Source organism: Sciurus vulgaris (assembly GCF_902686455.1).
Source record: "Sciurus vulgaris genome assembly, chromosome: 6".
Classification (NCBI taxonomy): Eukaryota; Metazoa; Chordata; class Mammalia; order Rodentia; family Sciuridae; genus Sciurus; species Sciurus vulgaris.
The window spans coordinates 160,485,629-160,505,562 of record NC_136466.1 but is presented as its reverse complement, the minus strand read 5'-3'; the positions used below and the strand labels follow the sequence as shown (position 1 = coordinate 160,505,562).

Here is a 19,934-nt window from a genome sequence, read left to right as displayed (position 1 = left end):
AGCAGGGGTGCTAGCATCCTCCATGGTGGCCTGAGGTGCCCCCTCAGAGCCTGGGGTACACAGAACACAGAAAATGTGCCCTGGAGTTTGCAGCATAATGATCACTGGAAGGATGGATCTGATTTTTACCAAAAAACATACGTAGAAATGCCTTCTTCAGAAGTAGCATCCCATGATTTTTGGATAGAATCCAAAAAACCTGCAAAATAAATTGACAGTACAATTTGGAATCCTGGGTTTACGAGACAGACAAAATACCAGAGCAGACCTGGGTTGGAGCCAGTAGGAACAGTTATCTTGATGAAGTCTTCTGTTATATTTCTAGAATGCTAGGACAAATTGTTATTTTTTTAATTTGACAGTAAATAGGGGTTTTATTTAAATCATCAGTTCAGAATTCCTGAGTTTCTCACTCTCCAGTACAAGCTACACTTTGTTACCTAAGACCAAGTCGTGAGCTATAGGCTGTAGACGTCTGCCCTCCTCTAGTGTTCCCAAGCCCACTCATCTGTAGCAGGGGGCACTGTCTGGTCCTCCTGATCTTGGGAAAGGACAGCTGGAGAGACCCAGTCCAGCATTTGGGGAATTACTTCAGATGGCATATCCCCAAGTCCCAGACCTTGGTAATTTCTCTCAGTTTTGCAGAATTCATGGTCTTGGACATTGTGGTTTCCAGGACAGCACTGGAGAATATCTCATTTTATTTTGATCAGAGCCTGTTATTAACATTCAACAGATAATTATTTCTTGCCAATAGTAATAGTAAGAAATCAGATAATTGACATGTTTAGGCACTTGGTACCCAAGAGTATTTCTTGCCTAGGTCCCTTCCCATGACCATTTAGTTTAGAAAACTATGGTTAGAACTTGGAAATATTTTGTTAGAGTAATACTGATTACTTTGGGTGTTTTGTGATTTTTGTTTTTGTCCTATTTTTAAATAGTCAAGCAATTGAGTTATGTAGTCAGTTTGTTTGAGCCCACCACCTGGAGGAAAGTCAGACAGCTGTTGCTGAGAGTGGAGGGAATGGCTGCTTAGACTCAGGGCATTTCACAGACTCTCTTAGAATCACTATCTATCCCCAAGTTCACGTTCTTTCAAGATATACTCTCATGGACCTATTCTGGGGTTTGCCCCAGAAAAGAGTTTAAAAGTTCATAATCAATCAAGCAGTCATAAGAATGAAATTGCTAAAGAGACTCATGTAAAAAGTTGCCTATGGAAGTTTAGGTAAGACTTCCCTGGAGGTTGACACAGGAAGCAAGGTGACATTTTTCAGGTAGTTTGTGGATAAGTGGGTGGTGGCTTTGTGAGTCTAGAAATGCCCTCTCCTTCCCAAAGGTGCTCTTGAGCCTCTGGCTTGTCAGTCAGATGGAGGTGTCCAGAGCCACACCTTGCTACTGCCAGGCGGAGGACTCACTTGCTAGTACCCATCTCCCCTTGGCCTCCAGGACAGCCCTGGTTCACTGAGGTGTGTGGCAGCTTGGGATTCACAGAAGGCTCTCTCCTGGAATTAGGAATGGTAAAGCTAGTACTACTTGAGGTGTGCTAGAGCATGGTGCGGCTTATGTGAACTTGGAAGAGGAAGCATAAATCTGACAGGAAGGCATGGGTTTGTAGAAATAAACACTCGACTTTGGGAGTCCACTGGGATATCAGAATTTAAAAGAACCCCATGTAGGTGTTTCACCCCTGAGGACAACTCGCCAGCATGCATCTGCCCCTTGAATGTGCATTCTCTGAAGTTCACTCCTGAGCTCTGAAACCCCTGAAGGCCGCCCCCCGCTCCTCCTCCCAGGGCTGCTCGCTCAGCAGCGTGTGCCCCCACACCACGTTTCTGTTCATGAACACAGCATGCACTTCCTTCAGTGCCCTTCACTGAGACCGCAGGTCCTTCCCAGTCCCTGAAGTACAATAAAGGGACGGAATGTCTTCCCACGGCAATAGAGGTGGGAGGCTGTGTTCATTCCCTGGGGCCCATGTTTGAGTAGCATCAGCACCTGTGAGACTTGGAGTTGGGGACTTTCTGACAAGGAAGGAGTGTGTTCACTCCCTCCCCTGTGGCCTGCCTTCATGGCTTCATGAGGCTTTCTTTTGCTCATTGCCCGTTTCATGTTTCTCTGCTGGAATATTTCAGGGTCAGTAGATGATTCAAGAGGATATTGTTTTGAAAATTAGGGAACTACATCCTGTCCTGAGTCACTTGTAAAACACTCACTTTCTTAACCAGCAGCCCCCTTATCTCCAGAGGCCGAGTCTTTGCTCATTTGTCTCCACCCTACACTTTTCAATTTAAGCAGCCCCTGATGACTTGGGCAGATGGGTCTGGCAAGGGAAGTTTCTTAATGACGATCTGCCTGCTTTGCCTAATTTATGATGTCTGTTATGAGTTAGTCCTTATCATGGAATTTGGTTTCCTTTCAGAAACTGGGTGGGGGATGTTTTTGGCTTGGCCTCTTGGACAATTCTGAAGGAATAACTTATCTGTCAGGGCTTTTAGTAATTCTCAGATGAGGCACAAAAGGTTTAGGACCCAGAGACACCCTCTTTCCAGGGAGCAGGGTCAGCAGAGCTCCCAGGGCTGATCAGGACAGAAGCCACATGCTCCACAAGCATGTGTCCTGCTTTTGAGAATATCAGTTTTTAAAATACACTGTCTCTTTGTTCCAGAAGTAAATTTAGCACCGATTCTTGCTGACATTCATGGTACTTACACCGATAAAATGATCTTATGAAAATGTAATTCAGGTTCCAAAAAAATCAAATGCTTTCCAGATTCTTATCTCACCCATGCTGAGCACATGTCCCTGAGGTAGGGAGAAGAGTGCTGAGCCAGCCCTGGGGCATTGAGGAGCCAGGCCAGATGAGGCTTGCAGAGCCAAAAACAGAATGTGGATTCAATCAGCTGTCATTTCCTAGACCTCATTATTTCATGCTGGAGCTGAATTCAGAACTCAATATCTGTAGTTATATTAATGAAGCCGTTTTATACCCTTTCTGCCTGTCTTTATTAGTCTGTAATTTGTATCAGAACTCAATATCTGTAGTTATATTAATGAAGCCGTTTTATACCCTTTCTGCCTGTCTTTATTAGTCTGTAATTTGTATCAGAACTCAATATCTGTAGTTATATTAATGAAGCCGTTTTATACCCTTTCTGCCTGTCTTTATTAGTCGGTAATTTGTATCAGTTAGCTAAAATTTATATTATGAGGAAAACAGAAAATATGGGCACCAAACAAAATCCCTGAAACAAGATGAAGCCCCGTGGAAAAGCAGCCCGAGCAATAGGCCCCGCTCCTGAGCTGTCTTTGGGACCTCAGATAATGCAGTTCTTATTTCTAATTAGGGAAAAATTCAGTTGAGACCAATATTTGCATGAACTCCACCTAAGCTTATAACATGACTGTATGAATCCACATATTTGAAGAAGAAAGTGGTTAAAGTTATTCTTAATGAAGCTATAGTACTGTGTTGGGATATGTAGTTTAAAAAGTTTGCCAAGTGACATTCTATACCTCAGAAACTTGGTTAGACTTGTATAAATTGCAGTCAGGGTAGTATTTAGTTAATGACAGTACATTCTTAAATAGGCTTAACTCGCTGTCCTGAGAAAGGAAGTAGATCTGTCTAAGAATGCTTGCATTCAACCTGCTGAGCACGTCCTATGTTCTTGCATCCTGCCTCCATTCACCCTTCCTGGCTCAGAAAGGCACAGAATGACCTCTGGCAGGAGAAGGTGAGCTCTGGACCTGGCCCTGAAAGGCTCCCTGCTCCCTTGCTCAGAGAGAAGGTACTCAATCTCTTGGTCTGCAGAGCTTTGAGTTTCCCAGGACCTCAGGTAGGTTTGCCCCATCTAAGTATGAAATCGAGTCGTTAAATTCTGCAGTCTTTCTGCAAAGCAGGGTGTGGTTTTCTTCTCCTCCAACACAGCGCTCTGGATCTCATGTGATCATTCTCTGCTCAGACCACACACAGTAGTAACACAGAATGTGACACGCCAAAGAGCAGATGGTCAAGAACAAAGACGCGCTTACCAGCAGGCCTTTAGCCTCGGTGGCTTCCTCATTACCCAGTTTCTCTGTGCTTCAGTTTGTCCATCTGTAAATGGGGAAAATAATAATAGTGCCCTCATGTGGCTGTGAGCATTGGACATGTGGACATTTCTAGTGGGCTTGTAGAACAGTACCTGGCGTGTCTGGAACCCCGCAGGGACGTTGGCTATCTTGTGTCCTAGTGATAAAGTGCCTTTCCACTCCCTCACTGTGTGGTCATTGACTCCGTTACTGCTGTTGCGGGTCGCCGTCTGCATTGGCCCCGCTTTCCTCTATCTGGACACTGATGATCGCAGTGGATTTAGAAGGTACTTGTGCTCATTAGGAACTGGAACTGTTCTAGGAATGAATCACTTGGCTCTTGTGCCTGGGCTATGCTCCTTGGTGGCGTATCAGCAGCACACCAACTGTGAACTGAATGGGCACAGTTACTGCAGGGCATGCTCTTGTTAACACAACTGCCCAGCAGTGTGGTCACCACACGTACAGTGACCTCAGAATGCTCACAGAGTAGGCTCATGCTTTTACATACTTACTGAGGCTCACCATGTGAGCCTTCCTTTATGATAGGTGCTGTGATAGATTCCATGTGGTGTTTGTTTCCTTCTTTTACCAACTTTGTTCTCTATTTTTCTAAGTGACCATGCCTTTTTTTTTTTTTTAGTATTTTCTTAGATGATTTTTAAGTACTAGGGTAAAACCACAAAATTAATGTAGGCTCTGATTACTTTATACAATCAGAAAAACAAAATCCCCCAGGCTTAAGTAGGAAGCCTCAGTTCCGAGAAAGGGCTTTTTCTGTTAAGTAATGTTTGGTTAGAACAACAAATTAAAAGTGTTTATAAAAATAGCGGGGCACTAAATAGCGTTTTTAAATGTAAATTTTACATGACATGATCAAACATCCTATTGAAGATGATGATAAAGTTTTAATTCAGACTTGAGGCTCTTCCCTCTTGGTGAGGGCCTCAATTCACTGGGTGATATTAGCTGGTTAATGTTAGTTCTTCAGACTGGAGTTCCTCCTTAAAGACAAAAGGAAAACAGCAAACAGATTTCTTTGGGTGAAATTGTCCAAAGAAGCTGCTCATTCTCGAGAGCCTCGGGGCCAGGTGGTTTCCTGTGGCCCTCTTCTTCCCAGCTCCTCTTCTGCTTCACAGGCAGCAGAGCTTTTAATTAGCACGCTGCCAGCCCTCCATGGGAGGTGTTGGCCACTCTCGGTGTGGTCACACCCACAAGCTGGATGCCGCATTGGTCCTCCTCCACCTGGGCAAGCCCTCAGCCTGCTGCCTATGGATCTCCCTTGCTCCAATTGACCTTGGACGGGTAAAGTTTGCCTTTTGGATTGCATCTTTTAAATTCAGCCTTTTTACTTCTAAAATTTCATTCCAATTCACATATTTAACCCACTCAAGAAGCCCTTCCAAGACTTCTTTTCACATCAGAAAATCAGTGTGGAGGCTGGGGGTGTGACTCAGGGTAGTGTGCTTGCCTGGCATGTACCATCCCCAGTACTGAAAAAAAAAATAATAATAATAATAAAAAACAGTGGTGGTCATTTTGGTGAAGAGCAGAGGAAATAACATCCCTAAATACTATGCTCACTTTTTCTTTTGTGGATAAAATGTTGAATATATTAAACTACTGGTTTTGGAAAACATTTTACACATAGATTTCTCTTCTTTTTTTTTTTTTTTTTTCATTGTGATAAAAAGAGCCATAATATAAAATTTGCCATCTTCACCATTCTTAAGTTTTCACAGATTTCTTCGTGTACCTCCAGTGTATAAAAGCTTATCACAAAAAAAAAAAAAAAAAGGCTTATCACAGAGGTCCTCTTTCAAACTCTGGACAGCAGAGTTTACTGAACACGTCTCCTTGGATTTGGCCTTCTGTAAACCAGCGTGGGTGTTGGTGTGAGCTTGGGAGGCCTGCTATTTGTGCTGTTAGAATGGCAGCTAATAGGCCCAGTCTTCGTGAAATCGCCCAGCAGTGGGCGGGATCCTGGGGCATGATAGCATTTCTCCGGGGGATTGTTCAGGCGGCCTGCGGTTGCCTTTTCTTTAACCATTCCCAGTAATGGAACTACACTCTCTAATCCCCTTTAACCAAATAATCTTTTTTTTTTTTTTTTTGGTCTGCTCTGTGAGAAACCTTTACAAAACTGCAAGAGTCTTTTGTGAGGTTTCTGAATGGCTGAACATAGCAGGGCTGTAGGGTATGACTGTTCACAAGAGTTGATACACTTTGTTCTTTAGGGGAAAATGGCTTTTATTAGACCACATTCCCCCTTTCCTTTTGAATTGCTTTCAGAAAACTGGCCAGATACTCTCCTGCAGTCGATCTTCAGCACATTAGGACTTTGGCTCTTGAAATAGAATCGCTTGCAGGAGGCTGCGTTGCCCACCAGCCCATTCTTAAAGAGCCGCCTCCTCCAGACGGAGAGCTCATCTTGCTGGGTGATTCAAACCAGGTGTTTGCTGTTCTCTATCAAGAAATATAGGTTCTTGTAACATAAAACTGCCCCGTTCATTGTACGCCAGGGTGGGGGACGCTGTGAGGAGTGGGAGAAGGTCATGAGCGAGGGTACACAAGAAATCCCCAAGAAATCGTGGCCTGTGTGGGTGCACAGCACGAACAGGTTCAGGCAAGGTGACCGTGTGCTATGGGACAACTTAAAGAGTAGAACTCTTTCATGTAGTGATTGTTGAGGGTTTGTAAGCCTGCAGTCAGAGACAAGTATTTCATTCCTTCATATGAAACACAGCAAATTGTTCACTTTCAGTCATTCTGGAGAAAATTCGGGCAAAGAAGCCCTGATTTGATTTTGCAAATCACACAGATGTTTGGTTTGGTGGCAGTCCCTTGTTAGCCCTTTAGAGGAAAGTGGTGTGGTCTTTGGAAGAGGCACATCATTGGTGGGGTCTGTGGCCCATGGTTCAATTTCAAGGTCATTTAATCATCACGCTTATTGGTAACCACATTAATATTTTAAAGGTGAAAATCTGAAATACTTTTTAAAGTCTGTCTTCTGATGTGAGTTTCACAAGTGTGAGTCATGGAATAAATTGCATTTCTGAACTAAAGTCTTGAATTCAGGAGCCATGAGAGAAGTCTGTAACAATACAGAAGTGAAAAGATACTGTGAAAGCTTCCACAAAGTACGTGTGAAAAAGAAAAGTGAAATTTCAAATAGTCAAATGAAATGGTGTTTCTGTCAGCAGAGAATGAAATTGGGTCAGTGGGGGTAGAATATCCCTGGGAGCGAGGAAGACCTCCATATACTTAGTGATGTACCATGTGTTTTCTGAACTTTTTCTAGTTAAGAATTTAATTCTTGAAAATCATTGCTGTTGCCAGGCATGGTTGATGTATGCCTACAGTCCCAGCAACTCTGAAGGCTGAGGCAGGAGGATCACAAGTGCGAGGCCAACCTCTGCAACTTAGCAAGGCCCTAAGCAACTTAGTGAGCCCCTGCCTCAAAATAAAAAATAATAAGGGGCTGTGTCTCCATGGTAAGCATCCCTTGGTTCAATTCCCAGTACCAAAAAAAAAAAAAAAAGCAGTTCTGATTTACATTGCTTCCTCAAAATAGTTGTTAAAGTCTCTTAAAAAAAAAAAAAAGACTTCTTTCAAACAAACCTGATCTTTGAAGAGATGCTTTGTAGCAAGAAGTTTAAAATATTTAAATGTGAACATTAAAAAAAAATAACAACTCTTCTCTGGGGAACAAAATCCATTTAAAACTTCCCTTAATTATATCATTCTTATCTCTTCTTATTGGTAAAGCCAATTGACTGATTGAGAGAGATGAAGACATTTTTAAGTGATCATTTTAGTACTATTTGAAATATTCTGGTACTGGACTTTCTTAAATTCTGGAAAACCTTTAAAATTTTTTTTAACTTAATGCATGATTCTTCATCAGAACAGGCTCAATTTTTATTTCTTATGCTCTGTCAAGTACACAGATGTTTCCAATCATTTTTGATATCTCTGTAAGGGACTGAAAAGAATTAGTGCCAGAAATAAAGTCTAGCTTGATCCTCCTTCCTGGGCAGCCTCCTCTCCCTTTCCCACCCTCCCCTGACCCATGAAACCCGCCCTCAGCTTTGACTGGTCTGCAGAGTCAATAAGACTCTGGAGAAGGAGCAGGCCGAGGGCTGGGCCGAAGTGGTGTCCTTCTCGGGGCAGCGGTGGGGGCTGCTGGAAGAGTGTCCAGGCCGTCAGGAGGGCTTCTGCCAGCACCGGCTCAGGAAAGGAGCCCGGCCAGTGGTCATGCAGGAGTCCCGGCAGGGCCACCAGGTCCTAGGAGGGAGGGTCCTGGGGCCGTGGCCAGCTGGACTACTTGGAAGTTCTTCACTGGCCCTCTGGGACAGGAAGCATCACTCCTCCTTTTATAGGGATTAACAATTTATAAAATAGGGGGCACTAAGAAGAAGATTCCTTTCCAGACTTTGACTTTTAGCATCTTTGGCCGTTAAGAAACTTGTGAAAATTAGCATAGTTTTCCAGAGGCGTTTGTAAAATTTAAAGGGGACTTAAACATTTGTGAGCATTTTCTGTATGGCCTAGCAAAGATGACTCATTTTTGTCTATAATGGTACTTCGTCATGGAAGTTTTGTTTTGTTTTGCTCTTTGTGGGTGTCTAAAGGATGTGTTTTTTATTGCAAATCTCTAAACCTTCTCTTAAGAGACAGGCTGTTAGAACAGAAGGGTAGTCAACAGCACAGAGTGTGACAATACAGCCAAGGTCCTCAGCATGGACAGGTGGGCCAGGACACAGTTCAGGAACGTGAGCCATTGCAGGATACACAAATGCCCCGTTCTCCAGGTCTGTACTGTGTCCAGAGGACTCTGGGAATGGTAGGGGATGTTTCCCAGCACGAGGCTGAGCAGTCCTCCCACTCCCTCCTCAGGGACACTTCCTGTCCCTTGCCATAACCCTTGTGACCTGTCTGCTAATGCCCTTTGTGTGACCATAAGGACTGGGCGTCCTCAGTTGAAACACGGGCACTGTGAGGTCCTGAAGTTACAGAGGAGAAGCCATATCATTTCTGTTTTCCAAAGGCACCGCCTTCATCATCCGAGCGAACTCTTTTCTCTTACTTAAGCAAGCATTTGGTTATAGAATGCAAAGCACACACAGAACACCAGGCAAGCTTCAGGAGTCGCAAGCTGTTCAACAGTGGGTCTGTGAAAGCCTCTGCTTTACCAACTGCTCTCGTTGGTACTGGGGACTCGGAGGTGACTGTGACCAGCTCTGTCTCTGCCCTCGTAGACAGGGTATGGAAGGTTCATGGGAGTGTGACCCAGTGCTACTTCCTGGTGGTGAGGGCCCACACAGACACAGCTCATTCCAGAACTGAAGCGTAAGCTGTGCTGAGGATGGCATGTATGGGAGAAACTTCCCAGGGTGCTAGGGTGGGAGGCTTTGTACACAAATTGGGGTCATGGGGCTCTGAGCATGATGTAAACCAAGTGTTTGCAGGACCCGTCTTAGAAGAAACAGATGGGCACATGATCCTGGCAGTGTGGCGAGGGACTGCTTGTGGGCACTTCAATCCTGTGCCAAAGAGTTTGTGTCTGTTTTTGAATATGACGATCCACATTTTGAAATGGTCACTGACAGCATTGTTCAGATGTTCACTTAGGCAGTCACTGCAGAAACCCAAATGCAGTGACTGGTGTAGGTGTGCAGGGAAAGTAGGGAATCAAAAGCCACCCTGGAGTCTGTTGACAGCATTTGGTGGGGAGGGCACAGAAAATGAGGTTTGTTGAGCTAAAATGACTTATTGGTGATACCATCACCAAAGAGGCAACACCGGAAGAGAAACAGATGGAAGCGGGGGCATGAGTTTTGTCCTAGCTTCACTGTGTGGGAGGGAAAGAGCATGCCAAGTTGCCCAGCAGAAATCAGAAGCATGGGGCTGCCGGCTGGTGCATCCTTGGAGTAACAGCTGAGAGTATGTTGAAAAGCCCACACAGGGACAGTGGAGACACAGGAGAGATGGGACCTGGGGACAAGGAGCTAGTCACAAGATTCATTCACAGCAGAGACATTAATGAGCTTATGAGCCCTGTCTCCAAGGAGCTTCTAGTCCAGGGGAAGACACAGCAGGGCACAGGCCATACACGTCCAGTAGTAATGAGAAGGCCATGTCCTGGTTTCACCAGCAGAGGTCCCTGAGGGTGTCCACATGGAATCAATGAATGTGCCTCAGAGGGCCTAAGAGATGGTAGGATTTCACTCAGCAGGAAGTGGGAATGAGCACAGTGAAAGGAGAGAAGAAAGAGGATTTCAGGTTGACAGGATCAGCACAGGCAAACGTGGGGAGGCCAGAGGACGGCTCTGGGTTCTGAGGGTGAGGACCAGGAGTGGCACGAGGAGAGCCATCTTTCAGGGGCAGGTGTGTTTGCAGAGCTTCACAATTTCTTTGAATGGAGACATCGTCTCCCTCTTCAAAAAGTGCTGTATGGTCATTTTTTTAACTTAAAGCAAGCTAATAAAAAGTGCTTCAAGACTACTTCAGGGATTATTTTGAAATATGAGGATAAAATGGAGGAATGGGGAGTTCTCAAAGCACCCTGAACAAGATGTTCCAGAATCACAGGCCCATTGCCTTTTCAGCCTCCCGCTCTTGGGGCTGTTTCCTTCCTGTTCACCTGATGCCTAGAGCCTGCTTGCTCCAAAGCAGGAGATGCTCCATCACCACACAGCAAAATTTGGAATAGGACTTTATCCCATTTTATCGTCATATTTCACTATAATCCCCCAAATACCTCTTAAGCAGTTTTCATTTGCTAAAAGTTTTAAAATTAGTATGTAGCCCTTTTTGGAGGGAGATAGAATGTCTCAGGAACAAAGAGATTTGGATGCTCCTAAAAAATCACATCTGATTCTGACTCTGAACCCCTAGAAAATTTCAACCACAGGCGAGAACATGAAGTTGACATTGCTGTCACGTGGTTCCAGAGTGAAGCGCAGGGCAGTGCAACCGGGGAGCTCTCCCCTGGTGACTGGCCACGCCTTTGCCCCATCGCAGAATGGGTGGTGAAAATCCTAGCTGAGTTCACAGCCTGCCCATGAAGGCTCAGTGGCTTGTGCTGCTGACCTGTCCCTCTTCCTCTGTCCCTCCGCAGCTCTCTGGTGGCTGTGAGCTGACAGTGGTGATCCACGACTTCACGGCCTGCAACAGTAACGAGCTGACCATCCGGCGTGGCCAGACAGTGGAGGTGTTGGAGCGGCCCCACGACAAGCCTGACTGGTGCCTGGTGCGCACCACTGACCGATCCCCCGCGGCGGAAGGCCTGGTCCCCTGCGGCTCGCTGTGCATTGCCCACTCCAGAAGCAGCATGGAGATGGAGGGCATCTTCAACCACAAAGGTAGGCGTCAGGAGGCCACGGGAGAGGGTGCCAGAGCCTTGGCTGCCACTCCTTGCTGCCTGCTCGTGCGTGTGCTTCCAGCCCATCCTGCCATCAGTCATCACCAGTCTGCCTGGCATTTCTGAACCGCCAGAGCTAGGGTGGAAGTGAGGATTCCACCTGTTAACTCAGAAGGGATCTCGCTTCCCAAGGTGTTGTAATAAGACGAGGCATCAGCTTAGAGGAGGAGGAGGTACTGCTCTTTGGGGCCAGTGTCATTCACAAATGAAGAAGGGAGAGCAGGAAGTGCTCTCTTCAGGTGTTCCAGAACTGCCTGCTCCTACCTAATTACCTAATTTTTCTTACACTTTTTAAAGCATGGCTAAGGGAACATCTTGGTGTGAAAATAGGTATGGGAGGTAATAGGTAAAGGAGATGAGACCATACTCAACCTCTCCTTAATCAGGATGCCACCACATGGATCGTTTTAACTTTCATCTATTTATTTGCATTAAATTCTAGGAGGTCAAACACACAGGCCCTAGAGCTTAACCAGTCCACTGTAACTCCATCTCAGGACATCCCAGATTCCCCAGCTGCTTTCATGTAGAGGGGACTGAGCTGGGTCCTGGGAGGCAAGGCCGCCCAAAGCCACTTTCATGCAGAGCTTTACTACTGACAAGAGAGGAAACTTTTGGAAGACAAGCTTTTAAACTGGAGTAACAGGGCATGTGAACACAGCAGGATTTGGCATTCGTAGGCATCTCTCTTAGAGTGTGGTAATTGGAGCAGGACTGCTCCTGTGTTTTATCTACATCGATCCATGACAGGTTCTTATTGATACTACAGAGTTTTTATCCCAAATGCCCACTGTGGCAGGTGTGAGACAGATGTGGCTGCTACGCCCTTGAAATGTGGCTCATCTGGATTGAGCTGTAAAGTACACTACAGGTACAAAGTGTGCTGAATTTTTGTGCAAAAAATATGTCATTATTTTATAGTCATTACACATTAAAATAATGTATTTCAGAATGGGTTAAATAAGATGTATTATTAAAATTGCCTACTTTTACTTTTCAAAGCATGGCTACTAGAACATTTTGGTTCACTTATGCAGCTGATAGTATATTTTTGTTGGATGGTGCTCACTGACTCTTTATTGCAGTGAAAAGCAACTGAGACTTCAGCCATTTGAAGAAACTGTAGCTTCTATAAAAGTGCAGAGGAGGTAGCACTGTACACTTCAGCCTTACTGCATCCTCATTTTTGTGCAATACTAGTGAATGGACAGTTCTCCCAGATTCAGGGTATACCGTTTGTTTTCCCTTCCTGAGAGCATCACTATACTCTTGCATATCTGTTTTCCGTTAATCTTAGGGCATTCCAGTGGCTCCCTTCCCCCTGTGCCCTCCTCAAATCCCTCATGACAGGGTCTGGGCCACCCTCCAGCTGCCACAAGTGTAGTCTCGTCCCCTTGAGCTGGACGAAGCTGCACAGGATGCCTCTGCCCACTAGCTCACCTCATTAATGATAGGCCAGCTATGCCCTGGACTCTTCACTTCGGTAAAAAACAGGAAAAGTAAACCTATTATTTCTCCAGGAGAAATAATGGAGAGAAAGACAGAAAATTTTCAGATTTTGGCCAAAAGCTGTGGTTCCGATTTCCTTTCTGGCAAAATTGTTGTGTGTCGAGCATGTTGGACTTTGAGGCAGGGCTTCTGAGTTCAGACAGAGGTCCATGCTGCATGGTGTCTCCCATCCCACTTCCAGGGTGTTTGAGTTTGCAAAATATATTAAATCCATGAGTTTGAGTTGAAAATAAAGCACAGCTTTTTTCCTTAAGTTAATCTGACCCCCTGAGGAGCCGGGTGAACCTGAGCATGCCACAAATAGACTTGTTCTGAAAGATTCCTTTTTGTATGTGCCCTTCCCGCAGCGTGTTCCTTGCTTCCTGGTGTTCTCAATTGCAGGCTAGCCGAGGAGAAAGAACTAAGTGTTTGCCGTACTTGATTTTGTCCTGAAAACTGATGGAGGTTGGTTATGGCTAGTTCCTAAGTTGCGTGCCATTTTGCTTTTTTCTCTGACTTTCTGTGATGTTCTAACACCTGAGAAATTACTTCTTTCCCTCACAGACCTGATCCTTACCAAGAGGGGTTTCTTCGGGGATTAAGACTGTTAGGAACAACAGTCCACATTGAGGGCTGAGGTGTTCATTCCCCTCGCTTCCTTATTTCCCCTATAATGTCAGGTAACACAGATGAATCTGTTCTCTTCGGTGCTAGGACTTGGGCAGTGACAAGACAGGAAGTCAAGGGAGGGAAAATCTTCCTTCAGGCTTTTCAACTAACCCTGTGGCAGAGAATCCTCTCCAGGATCAAGCCCAGGAGTCAGACATCCTTGCCAGAGTCTTTTTCTAGGATTCTAGAGTCCTTCATCAAAGGACTTCATCAAAGTGCAACAAGAAATGAGAACATAGGAATGAAATCCAGAAGGACAAAGAGACTCACCTGAGGCCTCTGCCACCTTGGGATGGAAGAGGCCTTGATGAGTCCACTCGACCAACAGCCCATCCCTTCCGCTTCTTCCTGTTCTGTGCATGCCACTGTGGTTGATAATGTATTGGTGTGTGCTGGGCTGTTGACACATCACCCACATGCCTCTGCTCACCTGACACCTCATTTTGAGCCCCCTTTCATCATAACAGCTCTTATGGGCTTGGAGGACATGACAGTGAGCAATGTAAATACTGCCCCTTCTCTCATAAAACTCCGTCAGAACTATTCTTGGGTCTGGGTTAGACCCTTGGCAGTGTTAGATCACAAATGGTCTTGGATCTTGTATACCTTCACATTTCTGACAGGAAGATACAGTCAGTACATATCTGTTCTCATCACTGTTAATCTCTAATGATAGTTTCATTGGTGACTCTGATACTGCTCTGACTTTGTGGTAAGGAAGAAGGAGCACATTCTCAATCTCTGGTTCCATACTTTTCTCAGCTTCCATGTCTCTGTCAGTTTCGTAATTTCCTTGTCAAACAACTTATAGCTCCTTAAATTTTAAATGTAAAGACTGTACCTGTTGGGTCTGTGGCTGTAGCTTAGTGTAGAGCACTTGACTAGCATGTGCGAGGCACTGGGTTCGATCCTCAGCACCACATAAAGATAAATGAATAAAGGTATTGTGTCCATCTACAACTAAAAATATTTTAAAAATAAAAAACCACACCTGTTAAGATTAAGTATCTATTTGCTTGTGAACAATAAGCTATTTGAAGGATTACAATGAGCATAAATATTCATATCAGCCAAGAAAGGCCTAGTACTCGGTGAGTGGTGCCCAGGTTGCCCTGGTGATTCTGAAGCCTGGCTAAAGTCTGTTAGGCAGTGAGAACACTTGGGATTCATGATGACCAGGTGTTTTTTTAATTTCCTCATACCTAGATCCTTAAAGTGATTTGATGTGAGGATAAGAACACAGGTTACTTAAATTTTTTTAAATTTAATTACACAACTTGGTTTTCAGGAAAATATAATTGTATCTGGAACTAGACTCCATTTTGAACATTATTTCATTGAGAAGGGTTTTCCATTTTATGGAAATAGAAAAGATTATTTTGGCAGGTCGCATCATATGTAATCAGATATGGGGTTTGACAGTTCCCCTGGTCTTGCTCTCTATGTCCTTCTTTCTCACAGTATCTCAGTCTCAAGTTCAGCGGGTGCTGAGCTTACTAAAATAGAAAAAGGATTTAGTGAGTCCTGTGCTTGATCAGTCTGTGGATTCGCTATGGCCTCAGAATCTGGAGCAAGGCCTCAGTGTAGAAACTCGTGTCTTCCCTCAGCATGTCTAGGTTGCTGCCCACACTGAGGACCACCTCACTCCTTGCACTCTCTTGGGAATAAACTGACTCTGTGGAAACAAGTGTCAGGTAACTGCCTCTAATCTCAGTTAATCCTGTTCATGTTTTCCCTTCCACTGTCCCAGCTTGTGGGACTTCCATCCGTTTCCGTATTCTTGGTTACAGAAAGTACACAGGAATATCAGAAATGTTTCTGTTCCTGATAAGACCAATTCACAGCACCCCCTTTGCTGTATACCACTCTTACCTGACCTGTTGATCGTTCTGCCTTCACAACTAAGAGCTGTTATGCAGATGATCCCAGTGCCCAGCTCCAGGGAAGCCTGCCAGGAACAGTGCGCGGGCACTCGGCGGAGCAGTGCCCAGAGGGAGTGGGATGAGAATCGAAAGAAATACAGAATCGTTGCTGTCACTGACCTGGCCAAATAATGGCAGCAGCATTCTGCAGGGTGAGTGTTGGAGCACACGGAGAATCTCTCTTACTCTGCCGCCGTTTCTGTAAGGAAGGAAGATTCAGCCATCCGTCCTCGGAGGTCCTTTCATTGTGCTCACCAGCTCTCTGCCCCTGGGAGACTGCCAGGACGCTCACGCGTGCACACTGCCCGCTCAGGTCGCGCCTGCCTCGTGCAGCAGTGCGGTGGGCCACTCTCAGCCCCAACACAGTTCTGCCAAAATGCAGCCTTAAGAGGAGACCTCTCTGGTAAGCGCAGCATTGGTGGTGGAAGCCTCTAGAAGGGCACGCTCAGCTGGCGGGCTTGCTCTTGGCCTGAGTTCTGATCCTGCCTGTGTCTTTGGTGACATCCCTGGGCTGGGACAGAGTGGAAATGGCTGACACTAAGGCCCTTGCCAACTCTCTGACATTCTACATTCACATTTTTTAGAAAGTTTTTCTGAATAAAACGTCTCATTCAAAACTTCTGCCTTTACCTTTTGCCAGCTCACAGTGAGGTAGCAGGTGCTGTTTTTGCCAGTGCTTTGATATGTCTGGAGGGACATGCCCACTTACAAAAATCAGCCTTCACCTCTCTAAAAGCTATTCATGATCATAAAGGTTTTTTTTCTCTTTTGTGTAGCATGAGCTTCAGTTACCTGCATTTCATTTTAAAGAGGTAAAAGAGTGATTTATTTACAACAAACATGAAAAATAAGGAAATACAAGCATGAGAAATAAAGCCTCTTGCTTGCTGGCTTGAACCTTGAAACCCAGGAGCTGTGCCTCAGCACCCTACATTTTACTGTGGTAAAGGGTATCCCCAAAACAGTCCTCCAGGTTTTTGGCTCACTGTATGTAACACCTACCCATCTAACTCAGATCTCATCTAGGCTGGCTGTGGTCACTGTAAAGAAGCACAGAGATTACACTCATAAACACAGTGATACATGATTGCTTTCAATTAAATGGGCATTTTCTTTAACCCAAGTTAAAAGGAAGAGATTTTCATTTGAAGCTGTCTGAGATGTCCTTTTTCTGACCTAAACCCTGGGCCACTTTCTTGCCTCCCCACAAGCTCTCTCCCAGGGATTTTCTTGCCCATCTCCTGTCACCCAACCTCTCGGCCTTACTTGCCCTCTCTGAGTGCACCTAAAACATAAATCCCATCTTAGAACTCTTACTGAGATTTCTTCCATTTGTCACAGAATGAAATCCAGTTTCCTAGCATGTCTTATAAGGCCTTGCTTCTCACACACGTGTGCACACACTTATGCATATGCATGTACCCATAAGCACACACCCACTCATATAGTCCCTGTTCCATGTCACTAAATAAATAAAAATTGAAAAATCCTGAAGGAAAAAAGTAATTTATCCAGATGAGTCTGTGGAGGTGAGGAGAGAACAGAATGAATCTTTGCCTAGTTAACAAATATTTCAACACAAATGCTAGCATCAGGGTATCCTGAAAAGGACAGTCTCGGTTAAATGGGAGCTCCAGCAACCATTAAAGATCTACAGGGAACTGTCCAGGAACTCACTGGAAGTACTTGAACAGATTTTACCAGGAATGATGGCTGTAGATACATACAGTGCTAAACTTAGTGTGACAGACGAACTGCAGATAAGCTCTAGGATCATAGAGCCCCTCAGAGAGCCAGCCCTGCAACCTCGGTACACTGAGGAAATAGACGTGGGCATGGGGAGTCACGGGAGGGAGCTTCTGCAGAGGCCCCGGCCAGGGGGAGTCTTCACCTGGAGCACCGTCTCAGCAGGGTTGTTAGTGGTGCAGAGCAGAGCAGTTGGTTTGTGCTCTGTCAGGTTCTGCATGTGTTTGTTCTTGTTTTTACTTTAAACATTCATATTCTTTGTAGATCTATTTGCTGGAGCCATTACTTATAAAGTTAAGAAATATACTATTTATGCTACTTAGCATAAATATAAAATAAATAGCATAAAATAAATAAATAGCATAAATAAATAAATAGCATAAATAAATAATAGCATAAATATGCTAAAAATAAATAGCATAAATAGCATAAATATACTATTTATGCTATTTATGCTATTTATACTATTTAGGATCACTTGTAATTCCTTCAAACAAAGGGATGAATGAGCCCAGGCCCTGTTCCTGGAGACTCTGAGGCCCACATCTCCTTCTAATGGCCATTCACTTGGTCTGACCACTGTGTGAATATGAAATAATAGTATGCACCATGAAGGCCCAAATCACTGTCTCTGAGCCCCTCGTCCCCCCTCCAGGGACATTTTCCTCAGCTGACCCTTTCCCATACCTCCCTCTTTAATGTCTGAGCCCAGTGAGGCCAGAGCTCTACCTTCTTGCTTGTGCCCTGCCCCGACCCCTTCCTGGATGTAGGATGATACAGGTCATCCCTTAGCTCCTGTGCCCCTTCGTCCCCATGTTGTACAGTTGAGAGCAGGTGACAGGACTTTCTAGCAGTTTGAGATGATGGAAGGAAAGACTGAGAAGGTCACCAGACGTGTCCCATCTCAGGAGGCCACACCCAGCTTCACAGTCCTGCATCCACAGCTAACTCCCAGCATAGAAGATGCACCAAAGGCACCACATTTCCCTACCCCCATCCACAGCTCTTTCTCAGTTCTGGACACAGCATCAGCCCTTCATCAACACAGCACGGTTGACAGAGAAGCACCTCTCCTTGGAGTAGAAGCCTGCGTGCAGGCCTATGGCTTCATCCTCTGCTCTTCCCTTTTCAGATAGGTCTGGGTAGAGATGGCCAGCATCAGTGACTTCTCAGAGCCAGGTTATTGAGTCTGATATGACAGACAGTAGATCCAGGCTGAGCCATGGGCAGTCAGCCTGTGTCCCTTTGGAGCCTGTCTGTCATGCGGTGGATCCATGCCACACACCTAGCTCCCCAGGCTTCCATGCCTTGGGAGCAGCCATTCAATGAGGACAGCACATGGGCTACCCGCACTCCTTCCCTACCACCAGGAAAGAGCACCAGCTTTGCAGAGACCGCAGCATTTCTCCACCTCTTTAAAAGTCTGACCACCCCAAAGTTCCCCAACCTGAGGCCTCTGACTTATCCCCAAGTATACTGCACATTTCAGATAACTTGGGTTTTTATTTGGTCACCTCAAATGTGCTCTTTCCCAGATCCTGAAATGATCAACCCCAAAAATGAATCTTACGTTTCTGACTTCAGATGAAACTTGAAACTGCTTATGACTTAAATGACCTAATAATTTTTCAGAAAATGTAGGGTATTAGGAAGGCGTTAGTGACAAAAAGTTTAGTTGAATATATTGTGATTCTGTCGTATTTAGACATTTGCTTCAAGCCAAATTGCCTCTGTTATCAGAAAACCTACCCAGGTACAATAATGTACAGACATTTCAAACATATCTGCCCACATATTCTTAAAATATATATAATGGAAGGTCCATGTACAGCTTTTTAAATTAGCTTAGAGAAAAGCAGTTTCATTCTCTTTGAACAGCTGCTAATGTAAATCCCTGTGAGAAGAAAAACAGAGAAACATGGAGTTGCACTAGGAATTAAAAACAAAGGCATTGTCCCTCTCCTGAGCACCATGTAGCCAAGACTCGGGGATCAGCCCCACACCTGTGATTAAGGAGCATGTAATTATGGAGCCACACAAGTGGGCCATTATTCTGTTGAATGCTTCATGTTTGAGGTATTTTCACATTCCAACTTTACTTTAAACTATTTATTAAAACAGGAGAAAAAACATGAACAGGTATTGACTATCCATATTAGATCATCACAAAATTATATATATGACCAAGTCATAAACAATGAGAAACTGTCTTCACACACTTGCTTCAAATGACCTGGAGTTAGGGAAAGCAGTGGGATTGGCGAGGGAGCTGACTGGGGACCGTGGAAGCTGCCTACTCTGGTGCTTGCAGACCCACAGGGCCAGTGCAGGCATAGGACCAGGGGCCTGCTTCTGCCTTGTACTCTCTGGAAGCTGGACTCGGTAAACAGCTCATTGTTGGCATTGGTGGACATCAGACTGTACTGTTTGTTAGACAAACTAAGGAATCCCCTTTAAACTTATTCCAATTAGCATTTACAGAGCTGTGAAAAATTACAGGGAGATGATATACTTAGTTCACAAGTTCATTGTGCTGTTTTTCATCAAGAACTTGAAGTGAGGGCTGGGGATGTGGCGCAGTGCTAGAGCACGTTCCTAGAATGCAC

The 19,934-nt window shown here is 44.9% G+C and overlaps 1 protein-coding gene across 1 annotated transcript in view; it reads left to right on the top strand.

The window, feature by feature from the left end:
• TRIO (trio Rho guanine nucleotide exchange factor) overlaps positions 1 to 19,934 on the top strand; it is a 331,715-nt gene that overhangs the window by 242,245 nt on the left and 69,536 nt on the right. Inside the window, 1 exon segment of the mRNA XM_079145182.1 lies at positions 11,201 to 11,444. Coding sequence (XP_079001308.1) covers positions 11,201 to 11,444 — 244 coding nt within the window.